The 25,697-nt window shown below is 53.6% G+C and overlaps 6 protein-coding genes and 1 non-coding gene across 7 annotated transcripts; 3 read left to right on the top strand and 4 right to left on the bottom strand.

The window, feature by feature from the left end:
- Nucleotides 1-491: 491 nt before the first annotated feature.
- BDZ83DRAFT_175304 (uncharacterized protein) lies at nt 492-1,850 on the top strand. The gene is made up of 3 exons (XM_060501488.1): nt 492-733; nt 804-968; nt 1,127-1,850. The coding sequence occupies exons 1-3, from the start codon at nt 664-666 to the stop codon at nt 1,366-1,368; spliced, it is 477 nt and encodes a 158-aa protein (XP_060358102.1). The 5' UTR covers nt 492-663; the 3' UTR covers nt 1,369-1,850.
- A 1,243-nt stretch (nt 1,851-3,093) lies between these two features.
- Nucleotides 3,094-3,167, bottom strand: BDZ83DRAFT_t306. The gene has a single exon. It is a non-coding gene; the product is annotated as a tRNA-Asn (tRNA).
- Nucleotides 3,168-3,830: 663 nt separating this feature from the next.
- Nucleotides 3,831-6,323, top strand: BDZ83DRAFT_642728 (uncharacterized protein). Its single transcript, XM_060509634.1, has one exon. It carries the CDS (start codon nt 3,914-3,916, stop codon nt 6,017-6,019), a length of 2,106 nt encoding a protein of 701 aa, XP_060358101.1. The 5' UTR covers nt 3,831-3,913; the 3' UTR covers nt 6,020-6,323.
- Nucleotides 6,324-6,773: 450 nt separating this feature from the next.
- On the bottom strand, nt 6,774-9,273 carry BDZ83DRAFT_175294 (uncharacterized protein). The gene is made up of 2 exons (XM_060501487.1): nt 8,140-9,273; nt 6,774-8,070 (listed from the first exon to the last, which is right to left on the bottom strand). Exons 1-2 carry the CDS (start codon nt 9,039-9,041, stop codon nt 6,954-6,956), a joined length of 2,019 nt encoding a protein of 672 aa, XP_060358100.1. The 5' UTR covers nt 9,042-9,273; the 3' UTR covers nt 6,774-6,953.
- Nucleotides 9,274-10,765: 1,492 nt separating this feature from the next.
- BDZ83DRAFT_724531 (uncharacterized protein) lies at nt 10,766-14,521 on the bottom strand (the record flags this gene model as incomplete). The annotated part of the gene is made up of 2 exons (XM_060512669.1): nt 10,766-10,848; nt 12,304-14,521. The coding sequence occupies 2 exons, from the start codon at nt 14,519-14,521 to the stop codon at nt 10,766-10,768; spliced, it is 2,301 nt and encodes a 766-aa protein (XP_060358099.1).
- Nucleotides 14,522-22,475: 7,954 nt separating this feature from the next.
- Nucleotides 22,476-24,100, bottom strand: BDZ83DRAFT_175144 (uncharacterized protein). Its single transcript, XM_060501486.1, has 3 exons — nt 23,243-24,100; nt 22,925-23,119; nt 22,476-22,835 (listed from the first exon to the last, which is right to left on the bottom strand). The coding sequence occupies exons 1-3, from the start codon at nt 23,621-23,623 to the stop codon at nt 22,491-22,493; spliced, it is 921 nt and encodes a 306-aa protein (XP_060358098.1). The 5' UTR covers nt 23,624-24,100; the 3' UTR covers nt 22,476-22,490.
- Nucleotides 24,101-24,269: 169 nt separating this feature from the next.
- BDZ83DRAFT_593117 (uncharacterized protein) lies at nt 24,270-25,020 on the top strand (the record flags this gene model as incomplete). Its single annotated transcript, XM_060506595.1, has 2 exons — nt 24,270-24,321; nt 24,770-25,020. 2 exons carry the CDS (start codon nt 24,270-24,272, stop codon nt 25,018-25,020), a joined length of 303 nt encoding a protein of 100 aa, XP_060358097.1.
- Between the last annotated feature and the right edge of the window lie 677 nt (nt 25,021-25,697).

Below are 25,697 nucleotides of genomic sequence, written 5' to 3'. Positions count from 1 at the left end.
TCAACTCGACTATACTAACTCGTACGCAATTTCATACAGACCATACTATGCAGCGCCTCGACAAACATCACGAACCTACCGGCTATACCACAACCCAGAGCCTGGCTCACCACGGCCTCCGACCACAATGCTGCTCTATTTTTCTCACTTTCTCTCTCCCTTTCCGTCGGCGCAATTTTGCTGCGGCGGCGCCCACTCGGCATCCCACTGGGCCAACACTGATCATCAAGGGGGTTTCGGGCCTAGTGTGCCGGTGGGATGAGGCGGGATAATTTTCCCCCTCTGGACCTAGTGGGGTGGGGTGGCGCGGTGACCGCATGCTTCCAAGGCTTTATGCACAACAGAAGCCCAAGGTGGACGGCCTGGGTGGACTTGCCCCTGGCCCAGGTGGGATAGAGAATTCATAGTCAAATTAGACGTCTGCCGCCATCACTTGCCGCATTGAAATGGCACTGGCAGATCGGTCACCGCGCCTCAAGGGAGTATACAGTTGCAAGCGAAAGTCTCCGACACAGTCGATGAATAATTTGCGATAACGAAAGTAATACTCTCGAAATTTTCCTCGGCTCGAGACGACCATAAGCAGATCTCCGAGCCTCGATTTTACAGAACCGATGACGAACTGTACCGCGGCTAATACCCACATACCGTACCTAGTAGACCATGACGGACTTTATTCAATGGACTCGAGTGCTCCAGCTCGTCAACCTACTAGGCGTCACTCATCTCGCCGGTACCGTGATAATTATCTGATCAAAACCCCATCGAATTCCGGAACCGTGGGAGGCTAAGGTCATCTATAGGCTACCAATTCGGGACAGACAAAATTGCCATGCACAGCATCCTCAAACTCAATGACAAGGACACCCTCGTAAAGCTCTGGTTCCGAGGCTGGGACTTTGGCCGAGTGTACGGCCCCGCAATGGTTGTCGGCACGGCCGCCGTTTTTGGCTTCCTGGCATGGAACGGTGCGCGCCCACTTTCCTTACATTCGCCTCCCGTCCACCTCCTAATCTGGATTCTACCCTGCCCTTTCTACTACAGCTCCCGCAACTTTAAACAGACGAACAGACCTCTCCCATTATTAAAAAGAGAAAACAACATAACGGCTAACGAGAAATACCAGACGGCATCGCAAGTCCCGCGTTCCCCTTCAACCTCGCCGCCGGACTCCTCATGGGGGCCGTGGGCCCATACACGCAGTTCAGGATCTTCCCCGTCAACGACAAGCTTTTGGAGGAGCATCGAATTGTTATCAAGGCGGAGAAGACGGACGAGCGATCAGAGGGGGCGAGTCTCGACATTCATCGACAACTCCTCGCCTATCTTGCTGCCGGGGCTGGCTTGATTGCTGTTCTCAGGTCTTGAGGGTGCTGTTGAACATATTGACGACTGCAGACATAGTACGACCATGGAAAGAGTTGAGACGATGTTGTACGGTTTTGAATTACGACGGACGAAGTCTTCCGAATACGAACAGATACGATTAGTACGAACGGATACGGAAATGCACCATTCATTCAGCACGAAAGCCCCCCGATCCTGTTCATTTGGAAAGAATAGTTGAACAAAGAAGTGATCTGGTACACAACGATATGTTCAAACTTCGGAAATAGATTGATTCAAATTCGTGGTCACAAACTTCTGGTACTGCCAACTTCCTCGAATCCCTCATACGCCGATGAAGGTCTGAATTCGAAGAACCCTCGGTTGACCTTCGAGGTTCAGCGAAAGCGATGCGAAATACCGACGAGTCTCATATGCCCAATTCGCAGACAATGATTCAAGAAATCATAGATTGGTGTTGACTGTCGCGCGTTTCCATTCTGTGAAGCCGTCCACATGAGTAGCCTCGACCTCAACATGGAGTTGCTCTTTTTGCTTGCGATGCAATAAGTGATTGGTGGGAAGTAACTTCCTATCTGGTCCTGGTATCCACATATTCAGACCAATCGACGCTTACAAGGCGAAACTCGGCTCTACAATCTGTGGGAATAAGGGCATTCTCCTTGAACACTTGCTTCCTGGAGTGATCATTCTCATGGGCGTTGCGTGGTAAGCTCCCGATCAACTACACTTTCTATGTTCAGAAATCGAAGTTATCTGTGAAGGCTTTTCAGTAAACAATCTGCCGTTTTGATACCAGCTTCAGTCAGGGTGTCAAGTGTCACGGAAAACCAGTCGAGTCAAATCGTCAGCTTCGCGTCATCGAGGCTCCGAGTAATAGTCTCGAACCGCATCTTTATCCAGAAACTAGTCATTGAAGAGGAAATGGAGGTGTTCGATTTTGTCACATGTTGATACTCTTCAGGTTTACCAATCAATAGCAATATACTCGATTCCACGAGCGCTACCTAGGAGGTACTATCATTTGTCGTCTCCAGCGGCCCGACACCTCCCACGTTCTATTCCATAACCTGCCCGTTCGACATCGGCTACGCATCCGACCGTATCGCCTGCCATTGCAGTTCGCACTGAGTTCAGGATACGCCCTCGATCAAAAAGATATAGCACGTCTCGTTTGAGGATCAGCGGGAGAACTAGGGAAGATAACAAGCAAGTAAAGCTCGAAAGTCCGCCATAGAGCGATGGACCCTGGAGAATCCGTGCGTATTACCACGGCGCCTATTTGGTCAACAATTCTCTCGACAACAGCGATACTTAGTATTCCCTCGATTCTGCAGGCCAGTATGTGCGAACAAACCGCTCGGGCACAATGGATGGCAATGGCTCTCTTGGTGGCGGTGAATTACCAGCTACCTCCGTACCGGACGACATGCCATTCTGTACTTGTAATAAACAGGCCATACCAACATATCGAGCTACAAAGAAGAAGCGGCCTAACTGCCATTGCCGATCGAGAGGACAGCACGATTCATTCAATATGAGCACAACGGCAAGAGACCCGGACCGTGTCATCCTACCCAAGCAAGTGTCTCCTAGTATTGTGTGCTCTTCGAGCTCTCAACTTCCTGAGGAAAAATATTCGCATTGGTCCTAGCTTGTAGGCCCGTAGTCAACCAAGTTCCAAAGCCCTCCAAAAAGGTCCAAAAAATATATCTTCAACCATATAGTGGAATCTAACCACTGAATCTCCCCGAGGTGGGCTCGAACCACCAACCTCCAGATTAACAGTCTGACGCGCTAGCCAATTGTGCCATCGGGGATGTTGAGATGTTGTGTCTCCGTAAGATGACGGGCTGCGCGATTTTTTGGGAATATGGAGCTCGCATCGTAGTGTGGACCGATTTGGTGTGGAGAAGCGCCAAAGCGAGATGTGATGGAGCGGAACGAGTCAGTATGAGAATGGACTATAGAGAGGTGAAGACGCAGACGACCTACCAAGTATCGCCAAAGCTGAGCAAGTAGTATTGTGAAGATTTTGATGTCAGAGGATGGTGGAGAGGAAGGAAGCAAGTCGAGAGTTTGTAGAGGATTAGACGCGTTGGGTGGCGATAGGGATTAAAGCGAGGGCCTCGAGTATTCGGGACCAGTGGATATTGACCCATCGAGAAGTGGCATAGTTGTCGCAGAATTTTTGCCGGATGTCCAGCTGTCGGCTTGTGCCTCCTGAGAGTTGTAATCACCATTTTGTCGGGGAAAGTTGAGCCAGGAGTAGCTTTCGGTGAAGGATTGTGGCCTTCGGTGTGCATTTCTCATCAGGCAAGCCGATCCCCTTCACCTGACTTCACCTGGTGGGGCTCTCGGTGAAGGATATGGGGTAGAATATAAGCTTCGATACGTACCGACTCACGTGCCATAGCTCCCTAGCGCGCATCAATTTTCGACCCCTGCACTTGGGCAGTCGCGTCTCACCCTCATTTCACCAACGCCGTCACTTTCTCAGCTGTTTGTCTTTCAACAAGGGCAGCAACTTATCTCACCCGCTGACGAGGGAACTTCATCGACCAACATGCCAGACTCATCCGACGAATCGGGTCCTGATGGCGTTGGCCTCATGCAAAATGATGCATCCGACCGGGAGTCCTCAGGCAGCGAATCCGGAACAGAAGCCGGCGACGACCCCGGCCAGGGCTTTTTCGACGTCGAAGCTTCAGAAGAGGGGAATAGCGACTCTGACGACTCATCAGAATCGGACTCGGAAGATGCATCCATTTTGGGCGAATATCGCCGCAAGGCCCCACGGGTGTTCTTTCCTGAATTTCGCAGACTTCCTATCGAGCTTCGCCATCGCATTTGGCAGTACTTTTGTCCAGATCTCGACCCATCACCACGCGTCTTCTCCTTTCAGGTGCTACCCAACCCGCGGCAAGACACTATCTGGGAAAGCGCGACCTTGGAGAACCAGATTGCAGCGATAGACGCCATGTTGCGCGTTCATCACGAGTCTCGAGACATTGCTCTCAAGGCATTTCCAGACACCCTGGCGATCCGGGAGGGTCGGCGCATCATTCGGTTTAACAAAGAACGTGACGTCGTTCACCTCAATGGCATCAAGCGCGTTTGGGACCACAATCTCGAGGTCCCCGGCTTCTCTGAGAACATCATTAACATGGCCATGGATGGATCTAACCTGGACGCCAATGAACTACGGCTTCTTCTGGCCTTTCCTAATCTCAAGAACCTATTCGATTTCCAGTGGCATAATGACAGGCGCATACCGCATAGGTTGAGGTGGTGTGCGTCGGATCTAATTCACAATTGCGAGATCCAGCAATTGCGAAAGGATGTGGACATTGGCGAAGATATTCATTTTGTGTACTGCTGGCCAGATCTCACACAGCCGCAGAATCGCGAATTCGCATTGAAGAAGAATCTGTCCAAGGATGAGATATGGATTGATCTCTTCACAGAATTGTTCGACATGGTGGAGGAGGGCTCGCTCCACCTGAAATCGGGTGAAGCTGAGCGGCTGGAAGAAGTCAATTATTGGCCCATGCAGTGCTTTGGCTGGGATGCAGCAGACCGATTCGACGCCTTTCGGGCGAAACACGGGGTTGCTGATGGAGACAAACCCGCTGCTGACGGTTCGGAAGACGACAAGGAAGACGAATCGGGAGACGACTCAGAAGAAGACTCGGACGACTCCTCGGACCAGAACGAGTACGAAAGCGAGGGAATCGATGATGGAAGCATTCACGAGGAGTCTGTAGATGAAGATGAAGACGACTTACTCATCGACACGCAGCAAGCAAGCGATGATGAGGAGGGAGGCGGGGGTGTGTCAGACTATGGCGGGTTCTCTCCACTCGCAGACGAGGACAGCACGCTCTTCGATGGCAACGGCCCTAGAAACCCCGCGGCTCACTGGTCCAGCCCGGAGCCGGAATCAGGAGAAGACGACAAGCCTCGCGGAGGAAGGAGGAGACGACAAGTCGCATCGTCTGACGAGGACGAAGAATCAGGCGAGGAGGAAGAGGCAGAGGACTCACGCCGCAGCGCAAATCGACGTGGTCCAGTGGTTATTTCCGATGATGAAGATGAAGGGGATGAGGAGCAGCCTTCTCAACCCACGAGTCGCCGGGGTCGCGTTGTTCTATCAGATGACGAGGACGACGACGAAGAGGAAGCTGCGGAGAAACCCGCAAAGCCTACCGGTCGTCGTGCACGGGTCCTCCCCTCTGACGATGAGGACGAAGATGACGATGAAGGCGGGGCTGATATTGCCAATATGGAAACACGCGAAGGCTCAGACTCGGAGGACGAAGAAGAGAGCGCGAAGAAACCATTATCTTTGGCTGAAAAGCTCGCTCGCAACCGCCGCGATAACCCGGTATCCGAAGACGAGGAAGAGTCTGGGGAAGAGAGCTCAGAGGAAGAGGAGGAAGCGCCTCCCAAGGCGATGTCTCTCGCGCAGAAACTCATGACGCATCGCAGACGAAATCCGATTGCCTCCGAATCAGAGGACGAACCTGAGGGCAGTATCGTCGGTAGCGAAGACGATGACCTCGAAGACGAGGAGGATGAGGATGAGGAAGACGATGAGAATGGCATGTTTATGAACTTGGCGGATGAGGGCGAATCCGGGGATGAGGAAGGGGACGAGGACGAATACTAGGGTTGAACCTCAGTGACAGGGAGGCTCACGTTTACGTTGTATAACGTTACGACATTTTCTCTCTCGATTTCGAAAGATGGAGATGGGGCTTCGAGGGGTTCATACATCTTACTCACCGTCTATTCGGGAATATGGTCGGATGGTCAGGACAGTATTGGAATCTAAGACAGCGGGTTGAACGATTCAACTTGAATAAACATCAAGATATTTCCCATTATTTGCGCACCATTTGTCTTTTCATTCGTGAGCGTGTTTCACTCCCCAGCCGCTACTGAACCTGTCATCAAGAGCTTCCCGCGGCCTGCCAGATCCTCGTGAAGGACAAGCAGCATCAATATGCTGGGGCAAACAGGCTTTAGCGTCTAGCGAACCGAGGTAATAAACACGCCTTTCTGTTCTCCGTCACTCACGCGTGATTTACTTCCCTTTGTCAGTCGCTATTCTATTGAACTGAACCTGTAGAAAATCGTAGAATATGGAACTCTCCTACTCTTCATAAATTATGATTCCCCGTTTTCCTCTCGGCATATGCAATATCTCTTCTACACATCACTCGAGAAGGGCGTCAGAAGAAACGAGGCACGGATGATGAAGCAACCCACAACCCTCATAGTCACGACAAGAGTAGTGCTCAGGTTCGAAATCTAGCAACTGGACTCGCCTCTCTTTGCTGTTCAAGAACTTTCATTCATAAAAAAGTTCGGCCTCTTCTTTTGACAAGGGTTGTATCAAACGGCACCGCCACAGTGAGCATCCGCTCAACTCCTAAAACCAAATCATCGATACTGTAGTGGAATGTACCTTATTCATATCTCATAACTCATAAGAGGTATCCAAACTATAAGTAAGCAATGGTATCACCAAACCCAAACGCCTCATGAAACCCATCCGTCTACCACCATCGCCCATCTCTTGCTGGTACCAGCCTTATCATCTACTTCTGCCTCCCGGTAACAGCTCCTACAGCCAACGTCTCAATCCGGCCCGAATACAATTTCATGACATGGCAGACCGGATCCCCCCAAATCACACCCCTCAGCTCCTCATCAGACACAGTCTGCGCAACGACGCCCTCATCAAGCCTCTCCGCCACCGTCTTCCGGTCCCTCGGCCTCGCCTTCGGGTCCCCGCTCCGCAACACGACGATCCTCCCCGGCGAACTCAGCGTCCCGGGCGGAAGACGCCACACCGGTTTGCCGCTCTCCTCCCTCTTCCTCCTCTCCCTGTTCCTATCCGACTCCTTACCAGACGCATGCGGAGCCAGCGACATCTTACTCTCCTTGTTCCTCAACGACATCTTGCTCGCCTTGGCAGCCAACCTTCCCTTCTTATCCCCTCCAGAGTCACAACCACTACCACCTCCAGAAACAGAGCCCGTCACCGACGGCGCCGGACTGGCATACAACTCCAACAAACTCTTCACATACGCCTTATCCGCCCTCGCAATCGGATCCCCCTCATTCACAAACGTCAAGAACAAGCTCTTCCTCAGCTCCGCCCTCTCAGGCCTCTTCAACGGCAACAAACTCACAGGCGGCGTCCCAAACGTAACGCAATGCACCCTCTTAAAACACACCGTCAACGCATTCAACTCGCTCCCCGCCCGGGCCGACGTAGACACCATATGCGCATACAACAAGCTCGCCACCGCACCGCCCGCAGAATGCCCCGTAATCAACAAACTATACGCCGCCCGCCCCGGGTCTTCCTCCAGCAACTGCCGCAGCCGCGCCGCGACGGGCTTCACCATCTTGCGCGCCACCGCCAGAAACCCAGCGTGGCACGAGTTCCCCGCGTCGTCGAGGAAGCCCTCGGGCGAGGCGGGCGCCGTGTTGAGGTTGACGGCCCAGTCCATGAAGGTGGCGGAGCCGCGGATGGCGAAGACGATGGTGTTCATGTGGTCCATGGGGACCGACTTGATGACCATTGCTTTTGTGCCGGTTTTCCAGTCTGCTGAGACGTGGGCGTCGCGCTCGGCGCCTTTGGGGTGGTCGTAGACGCGTTCTGCGTATTGGGCGGCCATGCAGAGGAGGGGCCAGGTGGGCATGTATCTGGGGGTGATGTGTCAGTTCGTCTACTTCCAAGGATCGCGAGTAATGATGAGGACTCTATGAACTCACAGTCTCAGGGGCGGGAGGTTCATCGGCAACTTCGAGTTGGCGTATAACTCGACTTTGGCAAAGTAACCCCCCGACACCACACACGTCGCCACAGCCGCAGACTGGCCCTTTGACCCAGGGGAAGAAGATTCTTTACTCTTCTTCCTCTGTCCGCTCTTCTCGCCTCTCCCTCCGCTTCCGCCGCTCCTCTTAGCATCCCCCGGGGAAGTGGTCTGCTGCACCGCTCCGCTTCCACCACCGCCATTCTGGTACGTGAACAAAGCCTTCTCGTTGCCCACCATCCGGTCCCGATCAATCAGCGTCATAACATCATTGAAACACCCCGCAATCTGATCGACGCACGCAGCGGTGGAGTTGATGAGCTGCGTGGCGTGCGGGTGGAAATTCGGCTCCTCGAGGAAATTGGGGGACGTAAAGTCTTTGGCGATGGTCACCATGGAGCCGGTGAATTTGTCTAGGCCGATGGGATGTCCTGTCGCAGTTGTCGTCGTCGGCGGTCCGGATCCTGGCGGCGCGGGGAGGGCGAGGTGTGAGGGTGGTGGGTGGAGGTAGTAGTGCTGGTTCACCACGATGGGTTGTTGATGCTGTTGCTGTGGGTATTGCTGTGACCAGCCTTGCGGGCGATGAGTCTGCTGCTGCTGTTGATGATGATGCTGTGATTGTGGATGGCGATATGGAGGCGGGGGATGTTGATATTGTCCCTGGCTGCCCGGCTGAGACTGCCAGTACGGCGGCGTCTGCGTCGTCGAGGTAGCATATCTTGAAGATTGTTGCGTGGGTGGATGTGGTGGTGCATGGTATTGAGAAGGATTTATGTTTTGGTGGTGGTGGTTGTTCACCGGCACTGGTTTGACTGGCTCGGGGCCATGCTTGACGGCCTTTTTGCGGTCAAACCAGCCCATTTTGAACGAAGCATTCAAGATGTTCCACTGTAACTCCTAGTTCCCGCCTGTGTCGTTCTGCCTTCTGCGTGTTGTTGGGCTGAGATTCGCGAATAAGGTCTTCTCCGTCTACCCAGATTCGGGGTTCTTGGCGTGGGTATCGTTAAACTTTCTACCAGCAGCCAATCTTCGAACAGTTCGGGAGCCAAGTCTAGCGCTCTGCAAGAGAGTGGATTGGTAGGAACCAGGAAATAGGAAGGGAACTCCTCCTCTGAATCTCTTGGCTGGCTTAATAAGGTTACCTTTCTTTCAGGCACGAGGAAACTCGTCGCCAAGAAACGATGAAGCGGTCTGTCAGGAGAACAAGTTCGTGTGTGACAAGCGGGGAACACAGGAAGCAAGAAACGAGGCGTCCTGGTGGTCCTGTGTACCCAGGCGTTCGGTGTCGAGCGGGATCCTTCGCTTTGCCTCGGTGTGTCTGAGAGAATGGGGATAATCACAAGTCAAAAGTCCGAGTCAAGTGGCCTTGCGCAGCTGAGCCCCGTCCCTAAAGTCGGTAAAGTGAGAATCTTGTCTTCTAACCTGGGTACCCAAACGAGCAGGCGAGAAAGCGTGACGCGCTATCTCCAGTCCCCTCTTGGTCGCTACTGAATTAGAAACGCCTGCGCCTGCTCTTTGGTAAAGCAGAATGACGACCAATTGTCCCGGCGTTTGCTCTGGTTATTGCTGTTGGTCGGGGGCGGGCACTGGGATTCGATCCGTCGGTGCGTCTTCGGTGGCGATCTGGCCGCGGCCGAGACGGTGGCTTAGACGGCCGCGGGGAGGATGACCGGCAGAGACGGGATGAGAGGTGGAAGGGATATCCCCTCGCGAAGAGCACAGGTGAAAAGGAAGATGGTCTTACTTGTCCTGGAGTATAGAGCAAACTCCGGACGAAAGAATCGTCAGCCGCCACTTCAAAGCACAGATGAATGCAAAGAGATGGAAGATCAAGTGAAAGAGAGAAAGAAACGCGGATATCCTCCGATCCTTCTAATTCATGTGCCACACCATCAATGGGCGCCAGTTGAGCAAATCAAATCGTAAAAAAAGTCATGTGTCTCCTCGTAGAGCCCTCCTCTTCACCCTCTTTACCGACCACCGCTCACCTTTCCCGCCCCTAGATCGCGCCAGGTCCGAGAATCCCATGTCCCAAACAGCGTCTCCCTCCCTTGGGTAGCTTGTATAGCCATAAGTTCAACCCCCGTCTATCCAATCTGATTCGTCACCACCCAACCAGTCCGCGCTCTCCCGTACAAGGGGACCTGCACACCAAGCGCAGCAACCCCTCCATACCCTCCCACCCCACCTCCAATGGATGCGATGCAGTTCGAGCCCAGCCTAGGGTCCAATACTACATCGTGGCACTATGGCAAGTAAACTAACAGCCCTGACTCCGTCCTCGCATAGCCGATTACAGGCGCCTCCTCTGCGAATACACGCTTGTGGAACTCGCCCGTTACACCTTGATTGGGAGAGGGCCAAAGCTCCCCTATGCATTTCAGACACAGCCCTCTCAGATGTCTCTCTCTCTCTCTGTAGGAGTGGTGGTATTGGAGATGCATATGCAACACTGGACAAATCATGAGCCTCTGGCGTTTTGAACAATCATGCTCAAGCATCTCATACGTCGAAAGAAAAAGGCATAGAGAGCGAGAGCCTGCTTTCGTGACTGGCACATACATGGGGGGGGGCTAATCTAGAATTCACTCCCAACCACCCAGCTTTACAGACAGGCCCATGAACCGACCAATACTCGACAAGTCGCAAATCAGTTCCGAGCCTTTTACTGCGTACATGCGCGTAGCCGCCCAGAAACGACGCTACCGCCTCTCACCCCCTCATTACTCACAAACACCCTTGTATGCATCCTGTGTTTCTGTTGGTTGTACGGGTTCGTGAAGCACCACCAAACGCGCACATGGGATGTTTTTTCTTGTCCATCGTGGATCGTGAGTTAATGCCCGGGAGAAAAAAAAAAGTCTGCAGAGCATGTGATTAGGATGGTCTATGAACAGGGGGAAGGGAATGAAGCCCATAGATCGTCGTCGTGACTCAGACTCGGAATGCAAGCTCGACCACCGTATCAACTTACTCCCATCTTATCATGCGCGATGATTATGTCGCCGTGAGCCATCCATACCTTTGATAGCAATAGTCACTCATGGTGAGAGACGGGGGTGACTCCCCATTGAAAACTCGTAAAACAACTCTGTTGTGTACCAATAGGAACGCATGCGTCTCTTGAAACTAGGCATCTAGCCTGCGATAAAGCGAATGGCCATGTGAAATCAATCAAAAACACTAGCAACGCTACGATGCTTCCTTCATGGAGGAGAACTTTCAAGCATTGATGAAATATCCCAGAAGACAAGCCAACCCGCCGCATAACAAGCATTGAAATCGGGAAACCTACCATTTTCTAGCCCACATAAGCATCCCTCTATACAACCTGCGTCCATCGAAAAAAAAAAAAAAAAAGAAAAAAAAAAAGCATGCTATAGAAGCTAGCTGCCTTAACTGCCGGTAGGGGAGGGAATCGATAAACCTGCCAAGCGAAGAAAATGGGACGAACGGCGCGGGCGGCAAGCAACATAATCCAAAAAAAAAAAAAAAAAAAAAAAGTATCTCCCCAGAACCGACACCGGCACCGGTGCCACGCCGCCGACGCCATTCCCGGCCATAGTTTCTAGGCACGCGGCGAGCCGACGTGCCTGCAGCATTCCGTAAACCTTGTTTTTCCATACATGTAGCTATCATATCGTATCGTCGACTACGAATAGAGCACCTTAAGGAGCTCACCCCCATAGGCAACTTATCATAAAATAGTCACATCTTCATCACCATAGTCATCACGCAGGACCAAGTAGACATAATATAAACAAAGGCACAACTTTTTTTTTTGTCTTCATTTCGCTAGACGAAATCGCTCCGGACATGTAGTCCACCTATCCACAGATTAAACCTCGACATAAACACAGCCCTCCAACTCAGAGGAGGTAAGATCAATGGCATGAGGACAAGATCCATCAAAAGGTGGTTGACTAGATAGCCCAGCAAACAACTTGTCCCGACTCGAGAGACCCTTTGAAAGTCGACCACCGAAAAGCAGAACACAATTCCCGATAAAAACAGACACATTAGACCGGACTTTGAGGATCCCGCATGCTTCCGCTGCCGCTAGCGCTTCCACTACGAACGCTGCTGCCGCCAGAACCTGACCCAGCGCCGTCGCTCCGTTGACGTCGCGTAAAGGCAAACGTGACGGGCGTGCGCTGGGCCATGGGCTGCTGCGCAGGCGTGTTGTGGAGCGACAAGAATTCGTCGTCGCCATTGCTAGACTGCGTGAACCCGGAAACATCGCTAAGCATCGAGGAGGAGCGGCCCCTAGCCTTGAGAGAGACAGTGCTCTGGTGCGTAGGCGGGTAACCCCACACAGGCTGCATAGAGGACGCTGGCAGCGGCAACACAGAGCCGGACGCGGTCATGGTGGACGTGGGCCACATAGGCCCGGCAGGCATCACATACTGCGATGCTGCGGCTGACGGCGGTGTCCAGGCTGGCGCAGCGGGATTGTAGGCAGACGACGTAGTCTGAGGCTGGGCGGAATGACGTTCGGGAAGATCATAAGGCATCGCGGCAGTTGTGGCATAGTTCATGTGCTCATGATATGCCTGGAGCTGTTGAAGCAAAGCGTTGACCTGCTCCTGCTTGTTCGCGTTGGCCGCCTTGATGTCCGCAATGCTGCCCCTGAAGTTGTTCTCAATCGTCGATGTCTCCGCCTGCCAGGCGATGCGAGCCTGGCGCCTCCGCTCGGCCTCGTCCAGCCCGCGGTTGTTGGCATCCGTGATTCTGCCGAGCTCGGTGTCTACCTTGGCGATGCGTGCTGCGATTTTGTTCCGCTTGGTCTGCGCGGCGGCCTGCTCATCCTCCTTGGCTTTCACAGCTTTGGCGATGGCGGCCTTGTATTCCTTGTATTCTTTGGAGGCGGTATCGAAGACAGCCTTTTCGGCAGCCCACTCCTTTTCGGTCTGTTTCTTACGCTCGTAGAATCCCTCGGGTGCTTTCTCAAACTCCTTGAGCTCCGCTTCGAGCTGGGCAATTTCCTTTTCGGATTGGGCTTTGTTGGTCTCTTGCTGGATAATCTTCTGCCTGTGCTTGTCGTCGTTGCCACCGGCGGTCTGAATCACGTTGTCGAGTCTTTCGTTTTCTTTCCTTAGCGAGGCAATCTTGTTCTTCCACTCCTTGCGCAGCGTCTTCAGCCTTGATTTCTCTTCGGCCAGCCGCTCGTTATTCGCGTTGATTGTGCTCTTCAGCGTCGTCGCGGGCGAGTCGGGGCGGAGAGACTGTGGCGTGCTGACGGGCGGGTTGACGGAGCCCTCTTGATCCTTGTTGGGCGCGAAAGAGGTTCGGATGCTGGTGGAAAAGACGACTCGGTTCGTGCGTGTATCGACAAACTCGCAGACGTACTTGGACAGCGGCCGCAGTCCGTAAATGTCACCACACCAACGGTGTTGGCTGGATTGCTCGTCTTGGTCGTCGTCGTCCTGGATACGAAAGATACGTGTCGGCTGCCAGAAGGCGTTGTTTACTCGGACGTAGAAAGGTTTTGAAGTGTCGACTCCTGCCGGCCGCGAAACGTGCCCATTCGCGGCAGCGCTCGGGCTGTCAGGAAAGTAGCTGGTATTAAAGCAGACCTCATCGTGGCCGATGTACGATATCCAAATCTGTTCGGCCTGACTGTCAAAGGGGGCATTCCCCAAGTTGTGGATGTCGGTAGCGTTGGAACCGGCTGACTCGGAAGTAGCATGCGATAATTCGTACTCCTTAACCATGACAATTTTGGTGCTCGCTAGGGCCGCCCACAGCGGCTGCTGAAGACGCACCTGTGTGCTTTGTTTTCTCTTCTTTTTCGTAGATGATACTGTCGCATTTTGTTGGAAAGTCGTGTCGCTGTCGGGCGTAGCAAACCCTGTGTCGGTCGTCGTCTCGTTCGAGTACGACTTACCAGCCTCCGGGTCCGTTATGCTGTGTGTCGACGGACTTCCCTTTTCTCTTCTCAAATACCACTCTCTTATGTACCTCACTATGCCCTGCGTCAGAATATGTATGGCAAGCACGCTCTTGATCCACCCGTGCGGTCCTCTTTTATCGAAACCGCGAGTGAATGTTTCTAACGGGTCGTCAGAGTCGGGAGAGAACCGCCAATTGGCTGGGAGGAACTTTGTTGCCCGGGTCCAGTGGAATCTTGAACCGCGCAGAAGATGCGAGCCTATAACCAGGAAGAAGCAGGTAGTAACGCTCCTCGAAGCACCCTCCCTCGTGTTAGATCCACCGCCCAGAGTGGCGGCGATGACGGGCTTTGCAAAGTCGAGAATGGCAAGCTGCATGGGCGGCCACAGAAAGAGCCACACGAGCAGTATGAAGACATCCATGCAGAGCACCGTAACGAGGGAGGGCATGGTGGAGTTGTAATCAAAGATCTCGGCGAGATTGATGTTCATTCCAGAGCTCGTAGTGACGGGGGGCACAAAGGTGAGGAAGGTAAAGACCATGTAGATACCGGAGAGGGCGACGGGAGGGACCTGCATGAGCAGGATGAGGATGGCGAGGGTGTCGTAGAGAGGCAGAGCCCTCAGGACGGTAGCGGCGAACTCGATGGGGCCGCCAGGGTCGCGATGGACGTCGGCGTTCTTGGTGGCGTTGACATCAATCTGGCGGTGGCTCGCATCAGTAGCACCATTGCCCATGGCGGAAGAGAGCGAGTCGGACGAGGAAGTCTCGGAGCAACCGCCTAACGAGGGCCGCCTGGTAGCGGCATGGCCATTTCGGTGGTCAGGGGCCATGGTGGTGCCGTTGTTGTCGGAAGCGGGCGCAGCGAGGTTCGGGGTCTTGAGGTGTCCGTTGGTAGTGCCGTTGGGCAAAGGCGAGGGGAGAGCCGGGGCAGCAGCATTCTGGTCAGAGGAAGTCCTAGCTGAAGCGTCGAGGTTCGACTGGCTCTTCTTGTTGGCAACTCGCTTGGCGGGGCCTACAAGACCATTTTCGTGCCTGGTATCGCGTTGGTTGGCGGCGCCTTGCTGTCGCTTCGCAGAGCTGGAAGCACGAGGCATGCGCTGGGAGGATATCTGCTGTCCGCCGACCCGGGAGCCCTTTCAGAGGCAGGTCGGGGGGCGCCAGCAGCACGACTTGAACTGGTCTGGATGCTGGAGGAGGGGGGAGGGGGGGAGGCGAGGGAGCGGTATCCCGTTCTCGAAAGCGATCGGGACGAATGTGGCGTGGGCGAGGGCGAAGATACGGAGAGAGAGAGACAGAGAGAAAGGCGACTATGCACTCGACGCAAAGGAGAGCGCAAAGGCGTAGATATTCGGAGGATTGCCGTGGGGCCTCATGCGTCGTGGCTCACGGCAGCAGGTCGGAAGAGGAGGGGAACCGAAGGAGGGTGGGTAGGTGGGTGGTTGAGGTTCCAGAGAGGCGGGACGGTGATAATGATGGTTGAGTTGTTGTTTTTTCCGAACCTTGGAACGGGGGGGAGGTTTGTGTGGTGGTAGAGTAAAGTGTTGCCCAGATTACTCGCGTCGGGGAAGGTTCGGTAGGTGGGTTGAAAGAGCAGCGATGCAAAGTAGGTAGGTACTATGTACTGTGTAGGTAATAGGGAAGGAAAGGTATAGGGAAACAGGGGGCTACTTGGGAAGAGAAAAAAACCAGGCAAAGCCGCAAAAGAGTGTGGAAGGCGCTGTGGTGCTAGGGTACCTTCCAAGTGTATTCGTAGCCTTGGGTAAGACGACGAGATACTTCGGTACCTTGTCCACTTAGGTAAGGTACCGGGGGGGTGGACAGACAGACAAAGAAGGACCTGACCTGAGTTGGCAAGGGCGGCACGAGTTCGGGTAAGAGCCGAGAAATGGGGACGAACTGAGGCGTCAAAGATTTACGCAGTTAAGTCAGTGAAAGAAAAGCCCTCTCTTTCCTCTCATTCGTCTCTGTGTCGTATGTATACGTAGGTATCCGTATTATTATGCCCTTCCACAGACAACACCTACACATGCAACTTGTTGTCCGTGGTGTGGAATTTGTGGTGTGTTGGTTCCTCTTATTTTGTATTCCTAGGTTTGAGCACTCCCCCTTCCCTTTTGCAGCAGCCAGTCCCGGGACATCGAGCAGAGGTGTTAGGGGCAGAGCGCCTCGCTTCGAGTTTATTTTAAAAAAGACTGCGCGGGAACAGCACGAGAGCAGGGATGACGGATGGTGCGGGAAGGGATCCAGTCGCACTGTTTCGACTTGGGTGGGTGGACGGTACGTATCTCCTTGTCGATACGTATCCGAGGACTTCACTGAGGTGCTTTCCATTTTTCACTTCGAATTGGTATTTCTCCTTTCACTTTCCTCGCTGTTCCTCCCGGTCTGATGAGGTGTGGGGAGGTACTTTGGCTCGAGTCCCCTCCAAGTGGGGGCCTGGCTAGATCAATTCGTCCTCAGAGGTCCTTTCATTGGTTGACTTTTGCTTCTAGTGTGGAGATAGGGTCCCTTCTTCTCAGATCCACTTATGACTCTTCTCCACCCTCCCCTCGACCCCCCCGATCAGAACCAGAATCAGGATCTCGGATCTGGACCTGGGCAGTACTTGTGACTCGGTCAAATTATGTCTAGCTCAACGGGCAATTTCCTTTCGCGCTCTTGTACATTGGGGTACCCCCGACCGAGGCAAGCCGCAGTTGCCAGCGCCGGGAGGGATCATGGAGGCCGATTCAAGGTTGCTGATGGGATGAGATGCCGTTGGCGGTCACGCAGTTCTGCAGCCCTCTGGGCTCTGGGGCCGCCGCCAATAAGTAAGATTACAGGGGGGCCGCCGGTGCTGAAGCAGCTAAATGAGTGCTGACTGAGTGCTGGATGACGAGTTCAGGACATGCAGCACTACTTACTTTTGCTCCCTCGGCTTGACTGGATAAAGTCGTTGTTCGGGCAGAGTCCAGGGTTGTCATTGTTTGTGCTGTGAATTGAGCAAGGTACTGGGCATTCGTATGGAAATGCACTCGCAAACTGAGGTTACCATAAATAGGTAGGTCGTTGTAAACAGGGCTGGCCAAGCACGGGAGATGCAGCGCATTGCATAGCTGGTCCAACCTCCAGCGCCCAGGGCCTGGCACAGGATGGATCCCCAGACGGAACGGAAAACACGCAAGCAAGGCAAGAAATCGTGTCCTGCATTACTTGACATTGCAGCATCGTGCTGGGATATCAATGTATAGATTTCGATCCTTAGTTTTGTTCCATCATGCCTTCCGCCCCTTCCGTGCCTCACAGCTTACTGCTCAGACCAGAGTAAGGGATTTTGTAAGTTGAGGTACCTGACATAGGTACCTCGGGTAATGGAAAACAGTAAGGTAGGTAAGGTAGGTTCCTTCCATTGAGCAAAGAACTTGGAAAGGTACCTTACCTATGGACGTTGATGATTCAAAAAGGTAGGTAGGTGGAAACCCAGGTAGGAAAAATGGAAGAACGGAAGGCATCGTCGTCGTGTGCCTTCTCAACTTTGTGTAAGTACTTGCCTTGCCTCAGGAAACTATTAATGTCCATTGCTTCCTTCCACGCCTCATGTGCAGTGTGAAGTTGGGAAGGTGGTGCTCACCTCCGTGTTGCGCGCCTCCTTCCCATGGAACAATCGTCATATCCCAACTTTAAATTCCCTTCTTCATTTTACTCTTCCCAAGTCGTCAAGTCTTCTCCCCAATCATTCCAAACATCTACCATCCCTTCCTTACACAGTATTCGTACGGATACTGGCAAACATTACATTCTTTCTCGTCGACATCCCCGTCAAGTTCAACGCCCCTGACCACCACCGCCACTACGAGCCTAGGTACGGCCGCGCCGTCGCTGGACTTGCTGGGACGTCCTTCTTCTTTCGTCCCTAGCTCGGGCCCCCGTCGTCTTTTCTTCGTCTTGTCCACGGCTTCCGCCATCGACCGTTGTCCATGCTGTCAATCCTCCGCAACACCCATCATCGCTGTTCGCATGACGACCCGGCTCAGCTGGAATCTTTGGGAGCCCACCTGAAGGTATATGGAAAGAAGAGACTGGATGATATCCGTACCGCCTCTGCCTGGTCATTATACCTAACTCTGTCCCTCCAAGGCCGTTTTCAATCGTCAACCCCGCTCATCACTCCCGTTCACCGATCTTGAGGTACCACAAGACATGCCCTTGAAGGCACTCGCGCATCGACGCATAGATCAAGTAATAAGTAGTGGCACTCATATCGGATAGTCGTGCCGCCAAAGCGATATTCAGAGCCAACATCGGGGCTACTGTCAACGGCCCGGTTGAGCTGAGCTGAACGCCCATCCCGCACTTTCTACCAACATGTGCCTGTTTTCTTTCCCTACAAATCTACCAATGCTGGAACACAGCAGCACTATCCACTAGTACCGTAGCGATACATGGTCATTGTCAGGCCCGGCCTTCTTGTCTGCAGGCTGTCTGGGCGGTGGACGATCTCTTCGTGCTCGTCATCCCACATGTCGACGCAACTTGGCCATCACGCAGTACCTAGCACCTTGGAACACGACACGATAGGATGGACCAGTGTGTATACCACATCCCGACTTCCTTGTCATCTCGAGACTAGGCTCTCCCCGCTCTTGCAGACCACCCCCGCGCACTCAAAATTTCTTATCGCTTTCCCAGCGAGCCACGAGGACATCTCAAAGACAACCATCGCCTGTCCGCCCCAGCCGAAGCTCGACATCATTCACCAACCCTCGCTCGCCATAGCCCGTTCCCCAGGCGCACACCGACGATCGCCAAAGTGTGCTCCACATCACGCACCGCTATTCTGACGGAAATATATTCGCCTCAAGGCCACCATTTCGGCTTCCCCCTTTGAGGGACGCGATGCCACGCATCCACGGTACCGCCAACCACGAACCGCACAACGGTGCTTTCCATGCTTTGAAACCCACTGTGTGTATATGTACGTGTATATGTACATGTAGGTGTCTCCTCCGACGCACGGTGGCCTGACGTTCCACGATCATCTTCTTGACGCCGACAATCGGGGCACAACTTCACAAGTCGAAACGCTTTTCGGTGAGCCACCAAGCACGAAGCACAAAAACGTGGGGACGAAACCAATGAACCTGGCCAGACGAGTGCCTTGACCCCTTGGACCCCTCGCACAGTGAAAAGCATCACGGGCGACAAGCCCAGCGCTGGCCTTCCAGAGCGACCGCAACCAAAATCACCAAACACCACCACCACCTCACGGACCAGCGTCCAATTTCAGGGCAGCCATGGATCAGGGCAACGATACCACCAAGCCAGAGGACAAGCCGACGAGACAGGAGCATCGTGGGTGGAGCTTGTGCTCGGCCGCGACTTAACGGCAGAAGACTGAGACTCGTATGCAGCAATGCATATTCGTCTCTTTATGTCTCGTGGTTGACAACGCACCATCACATTGCACTCACACTGCACTCACACTTTGGCTCACATTCAGTAGTGCAATGATTTCTGCGAGACGTGCAGCATCTCATTGCCCTCATCCTAGCACGAATGGCAACAGACTTTTGGGGTGGCAGATTTTCCATGTCGATCATCAACTAGTCGAGGAATGTCGCATGCGTAGCTTTCTGGGCACTGCGCCAACCACAGCATTGTTAAGACGGCATTCGCTCGAGCCAATTCCTCCCCAAATCAAGCATGATGTGACATGACTGGGCCTGCTTGACACGCTGACGGCCTACCGTGTAAATGTACGGGCACGTACCGACACAGGCACACTTTGCACGCGACTGAAAAGTCTCAATAGCGATTGGCAATGACTACGAATACTGCTGATGGCTGGACACGGCTGCGTCCCGGAGATCCGCATCGCTGTTTTCGACCCCGTCGCGGGCCCTAGACAAAGTGGTCCTGCCCTCCCAGGCGCCCATGTCATTGTCGCCTTTGCCCGGCTGTCGACGATCTCCTTTTGATTCGAAACATAACAAAGCCATTTCTGGAAATAACCTAGACAGTGCGCGTCGGCCATCCCTCCTCTCCGATGTTTGGCTGTCAATCACCCTATGGTCTCTCCGAAAGAGCCGGCGAGGCACTGAATGGCCGTCGACCGCTGACCGCTTCCGATGACTTAGTTGAGCCCCTCCATTGAACCAACATCAAATCTACATCCGGACCCAAATGAACCCGCGGGGCGGACGATACGGAGTGGACAACGGGGTTGCAATATTGTTGACGGGGCTTGCCCGTGTTATTACGGACAGGAGAGAGAATCTGGGAATTCTTACGGCGCTTCTACCTTTACCGATAATCAGCTTGCAGGGTCAAGCTTTTCTTGCCGCCATCTCCACCTCTTTAGCTAATTATCCTCCGATCGAGATGACAGGTATCCCACCCGGAAAAGGAGGAGGGACAAAATCGAAAGGAGCAAGACAGTGCGGCAATGCAACCACATCCTGGACCGTCCCCAGGCGTCTCCAACCTGCTCGACAAGTCACGACAGAGGTGATTGGAAAATACTACCTGTGATGGTGGTTAACCCCCACTTGGGCCCCCCCGGGTCTTGAGCATAAACGGCGAGGAACAAGAGGGAGCTAAGCGCAGAGAGGTAAAGCAAGTCGATCTGTCTGTCGGCATTTGGCTGCTACCAGCGGCGCGCCTTGCTGCCAGATTGCCTCCCATGTCACAGGCGGTGCACTCCAAGTGGACTGCTGACTCGGGATGCCGTGGAGAGCAATTTGCAGTCGAATCACCTGATTCGTGGTGCCGCAGAGAAAATCTTCAAAGAGTCAGTGACCAGGCGTGGGTTGCGGGTGTTCTTACTGGGACTCTGTATCACTATGAGTGCCTAACGGTGTTAGGACTTGAAGTTGAAGGGAGAGTTGGAGGGAGAAGAAGCGATGTCACGGCACCCTTCTCACAGTCTCACTCACACTCTGCCGCTGCAGCAGCGATATTTCACCACTGGATCTCGACCATAGCGAAGTCTTTATGAGCCAATGACCTCTCCAGTCATGGATAGCGAGGAGATACGACTAGCACCCCGTCAACTGATCTAGCATCGAGACTAAAAGCCCCGGGAATAAGCTTCAAGACGCCAGCCTTCGTGCAGCACAAGCTACGGCACGCCTCTCATGCAGCTCCAGGCCCCAAATCACCTCGACACAGCAGCACTGCAGCACTGCAGCAGCTCACCTCCCTCACCACCGCAGACTCCAGAGCTTACACTTGCAAAGTCGCGGCTCCTCCCCCTCCATCTCAACGACGGAAAAGACTTGGCGGCCCATGGTCCGGTCGGAAGCTGATTGGTGCCCTGTAGACCGTTATATTTCTGCGGCTGCTTGGCGGGGTCGACTTCCCCCTCGCTGATGTCCCTTCGCACTGTGGTGCTGAATTTGAAGGCGGTCTGCAGACTGCGGCACCGCTCTGCCATCTGGTAGTATGGATACACACAACGAGAATACCCATGTACGGATACGTGAGGCGACACAACGTAATAGCGCAAGGGCGGCTCCGTGCGATGCGGATCTCTCGGTGGGCTCTCTGCGCCGCCCCCCTCGGAGCGAATTTGAATTTTCCAGCGGCGGACACTGGACGCGAGGCCAGCCGGTGCGCCGTAGACGTCTGAAAAAAGAATTTCAAGAAATTTTTTTCGCGGAGCAAATTTTCATCTGATACTGTAATTCTCTTTCCCAGAGTTTGTCTGTTCCGCCGAGAAGACTCCGTGACGCTACACGCGTATGGTGCAGGACGGACGGCGGTTATTGATGCCATGACAGGATGGAGCCCAGTGGCACCATTGTCCTTGACAGCGAAGAGTCCTTTCCAGCCGTTCCAATCACTGGTCTCCAGGTCACATGTCAACCCAACCGCATCGACTCATTTCACGCGCTCAGCCCGCGTCAACTTTTCTAAAATGCGTACACCAAGATGAGGTCTGGCACATGATCAGAGGCCTTTACAATCACGGCGTTGAGTAGTTGCGTGCTGTACCTTTCTGAGTCTCCAGCTCCATGACTGGTATATACCAGGGGCCGGTACGAGGGATATCTTCCGGCGGCGTGCTTTCTATCGTCTATTCGGCAGACACTTGAGACTCTCCTGCGTCCTCCGTAGGGTCAAAGAGCCTCAAGCTTTCTGTAGCCATCAAGCTGTTACCCGTAGACCTGCCTAGCGGACGGGCACGCTCAAATGGCGAAGTTGACTTCCTCTTGTAGAGGACCCCTTTCGCCTCGGCTGGCATTACAACTGATCAAACTGGAACAAAGACTATATGTCTTCTCGCCTCACTCAACTCACACGAGCAACCCTGATTCTTTCCGTCTCGGGTTTCCGTCTCAGACGACCACGGATTTTGCTCGAGTCTTTGGGCCGATGGCGATAGTACCCAGTGCCGTAAAGTAGTGTTCGTGCATGTCTCATAGCCATACCTCGCTAGGGCGCGGCGCTGCCAAAGTCCTCCTTGGCGTCGGGTCTTTTCCATGTACCCAATTCCAGACTACTGACCATATTTCCGATATATTTTGCATCTATATATGCGGCGTTTCGCTCCGCGTCGGTGCTGGTCAAGTCAGCCACCCGCTTCAGTTCACGGCTGAGCCAGGGTAGCGGTTTTTTGTCATGGGTGTAGGTCTTCAGCTCCATATTCAGGTCGGCTATCTTGGCGAAGCGCTGGTGTGAATATATCACAACCTTGAAACAAAAGGTATACCTTTCTTCGTAATCGGTGGACAGTAGCCTTGCGTAGGCGCTGATAACTTGCGGCTCGAGCAAGAGTGCCTAATGGGGAAGACTCATCAGCACATGCTTGAAGGGACGAGGGACGAGGGGCGAGGGGTGCAAAAGAGGGTGTGATGTTGTGGACATACCGAGAAGGTGCGGGTTTGCGGTGACGATCCGCGTTGGCATTGTATGGTTGCCAGTGTCTCGTTCCTGGTTTGGTTGTCGCGAAGACGCTCCCACTCTAGTCTATCTTGGGGATCTGCTGTCTCGAGAACGCGGTCAAGAAAACGGGCGATTGACTGCTCGGCGACTTGTGTCAAGGTAGACACTTGAGATATACCCTACGAGAGCAAACGGGAACAACAGTCAGCGGCGTTATTGATACAAGTTGGTCCCATGAGACCGAGATCGGGACCAGGACTGGGGCAGGGGCTACAAGCGCAGACGGCGGATCAAAGACTCACCAGCCATGGACGATGACTCGGCTCGCCATCTCGTAGTCGGATAGTGTATGCCGAGTTCTTGGGGTCGTAGAAGCCCTGGGAGACTGCGTGGAGATTACGCCAGTCGTTGTTAATGGTCCTCAGGAGGCTGGCCGCGCGTTGGGTCTGGTCTGGATCGCAGCCAAAGGCGAGGCATTTCCCAATGCGCTTATAGAGTTCTCGCGGACTGAGCGAGATTGTGTTGGCGCGTTGCGGTTTGTCAGAGTATAGGGGCCAATTGCGGACGGCGCTTGGGGGAGCTTTGGCGGCTTTGGAGGCGGCGGTGGGCTTTGCTTCGCGGGAGTACTCTGAGACTACGCGGGACAGCATTGACTGTTGGAGTATTGTTGCTGTGGACCTCATTTTCGAGAGATGCCTGCTCTGACGAGCGGAAAGCGTGAGGTGGCTTGGGATCGAGGTTGGCTTCGGGGTCGGGGTCGGGGCCGGGGTCGGGAATCGGGGGTCGAGATGCGATGTGTGAGGGTTATGAGAGGCGGCGAGGATATCGAGGATGGTTTTCGGTGTTGCTTTCCTGAGGGTGCGGTGCCCTCCGGCAGATGAACCACGAAGAGAGGGAGGGAGAGAGGAGCTTCGATAGATGGCCGAACTCAAGCTCCTGACGTTCCCGCGGATTTCGAATGGCGAGATTGAAGATGCGGCGCAGTTCGGCTTCAAAGAAAGCAGACACGGCTGGGCTGAGCTGGGGATAACGAACGGGTGGGATGAGGTTTAGAGTTCCAGCCAATCACAAGAGCTGTTGGAGCTTGACGGTGGAGATGGAACCCTTGGGGGATGTCTTACATCATTTCGCCGAGGTCTGAGGCCATTTGGAGCGAGCTCTCAACCTCATCGATAGTTAACGACCTTGCGAGCCCTGAGTTTGAGATGCTCTGATTGACGGAACCACGCCATCTATTTACATTTTTAATTACAACGACAGTAGCTGCATTGTAAGATTGCGAGTCTCTTGACTTCCACAAGCTGCTCCGACAGCAGTCCCAAAACGAGGATGAGCGTCGTAAATACCGAGCTGCGGAGACGGGTCATTGCCATTTACAAGGGTGAGTTGATATTCTTTTTGTTATTGTTGTTCCTCCTTACTCCGAGTGAGAGCATCGCACTCGTGCATTCAAGCTATATCCTGTAGCCTCGAGGTTTCCCGATGAGTCAAGCTGCTGAGTTATCTGACCATTTTCGTCTGCTTCGTCTGTCGTGAAGAAAACCTGCGCTTTCCTTAACGTCAGTTGCTGGCGCGTCGTTGTTTTGCAACGACTCTTTTCGTCCTAGAGACTGAGTGTTTGATCGAGCTCCATCGAGGCCGCTGATCACAGCACGACCAAGCTCAGAACTCTCTCTACCAATTCATCCTTCTTCCTCTCAGTCTCTTCGTAACCTCCCTCTACAATGTCACTTCACCCCCCCCCCCCCCACCAGCCACTATGGCTGGACTTACTGCAGCCACACCCCGAGATGAATCAAACTGATAAAGTAACTGACCATCGAAAACAGAGCTCCTCTACTTGGGCCGAGAATACCCCCTCGGCTACGAGTACTTCCGTCCGCGCCTACACAAGGCGTTCTCTGCGAATGCGGCGTTGCGGGATGAGGAGGCTATTCGGCGGGGGATCGAGAGGGCTGAGTTTGTGAAGAAGGGTATGTATCCTATCTTTCTTTGTTTGTTCTCCGGCTCTGAGGTTCCCATTCATCGGTTGTTTGCTTCAGGAGTCGTTTTTTTTGTTATTTCTCTATACTCTTTGTGATCTCGTTTGGCAGGAATGATTGCCGCTCTGTCCGGGATGCTTCGCCCTCCATTTTGAGACAGTTCTTTTTGGGCACTGTTGGTGTTGAGGGGAGGTGTCATGTGTAGAAGACACAAATATCGGGCTTCGGTCCGGCAAGTGCTGCCGCGAGACTCGACGGAAGGATGCCCACATTCCTGATCATGTAGTGAGGGATCGGGGAGATGCCAAGTAGCAGGCCGTGTGTTCTCAGACCCTGACTCTGTCCCCTGGCCCGGTATGTCGAAACGAACGCCGGAGTAGACATTGCCAGAGTAGAGACGGTCAATCCTTCGTCCGTGGACAAGGTAAGATGAACTTCATGGACGTTCGGTTGAAGTCATGCTCAATGACCGCCCATGATCATTTGCCAAGTTGGAGTCGGTTCAGCCGTGTCAGGACAATTCATCTTCGGTTTGGGTTTGGGGGTGTTCTCCCTCTTCAAGTGACTTTGCCACATCTCGATGTTGGTCAATACCCAAGTTCTGCCTTCACGTTGGAGGACGACCGCTTCTAGTGGTGCGCCAGGATATCTCGACATATGATAACACATGCCCCCCTTCCCTCGAATTCTCAATATCACAGCTATCCAGACCGGAAAGATTCTGAGAACCTCCCGCGCAGACATCTCAAGTCGGCTGGGCGAAACGCCCACGAGT

This window comes from Colletotrichum acutatum, assembly GCF_030867785.1.
Source record: "Colletotrichum acutatum strain CBS 112980 chromosome Unknown BDZ83scaffold_206, whole genome shotgun sequence".
Classification (NCBI taxonomy): Eukaryota; Fungi; Ascomycota; class Sordariomycetes; order Glomerellales; family Glomerellaceae; genus Colletotrichum; species Colletotrichum acutatum.
Note: the sequence above shows the minus strand (reverse complement) of the source record. Positions and strands in the feature narration are given on the sequence as shown.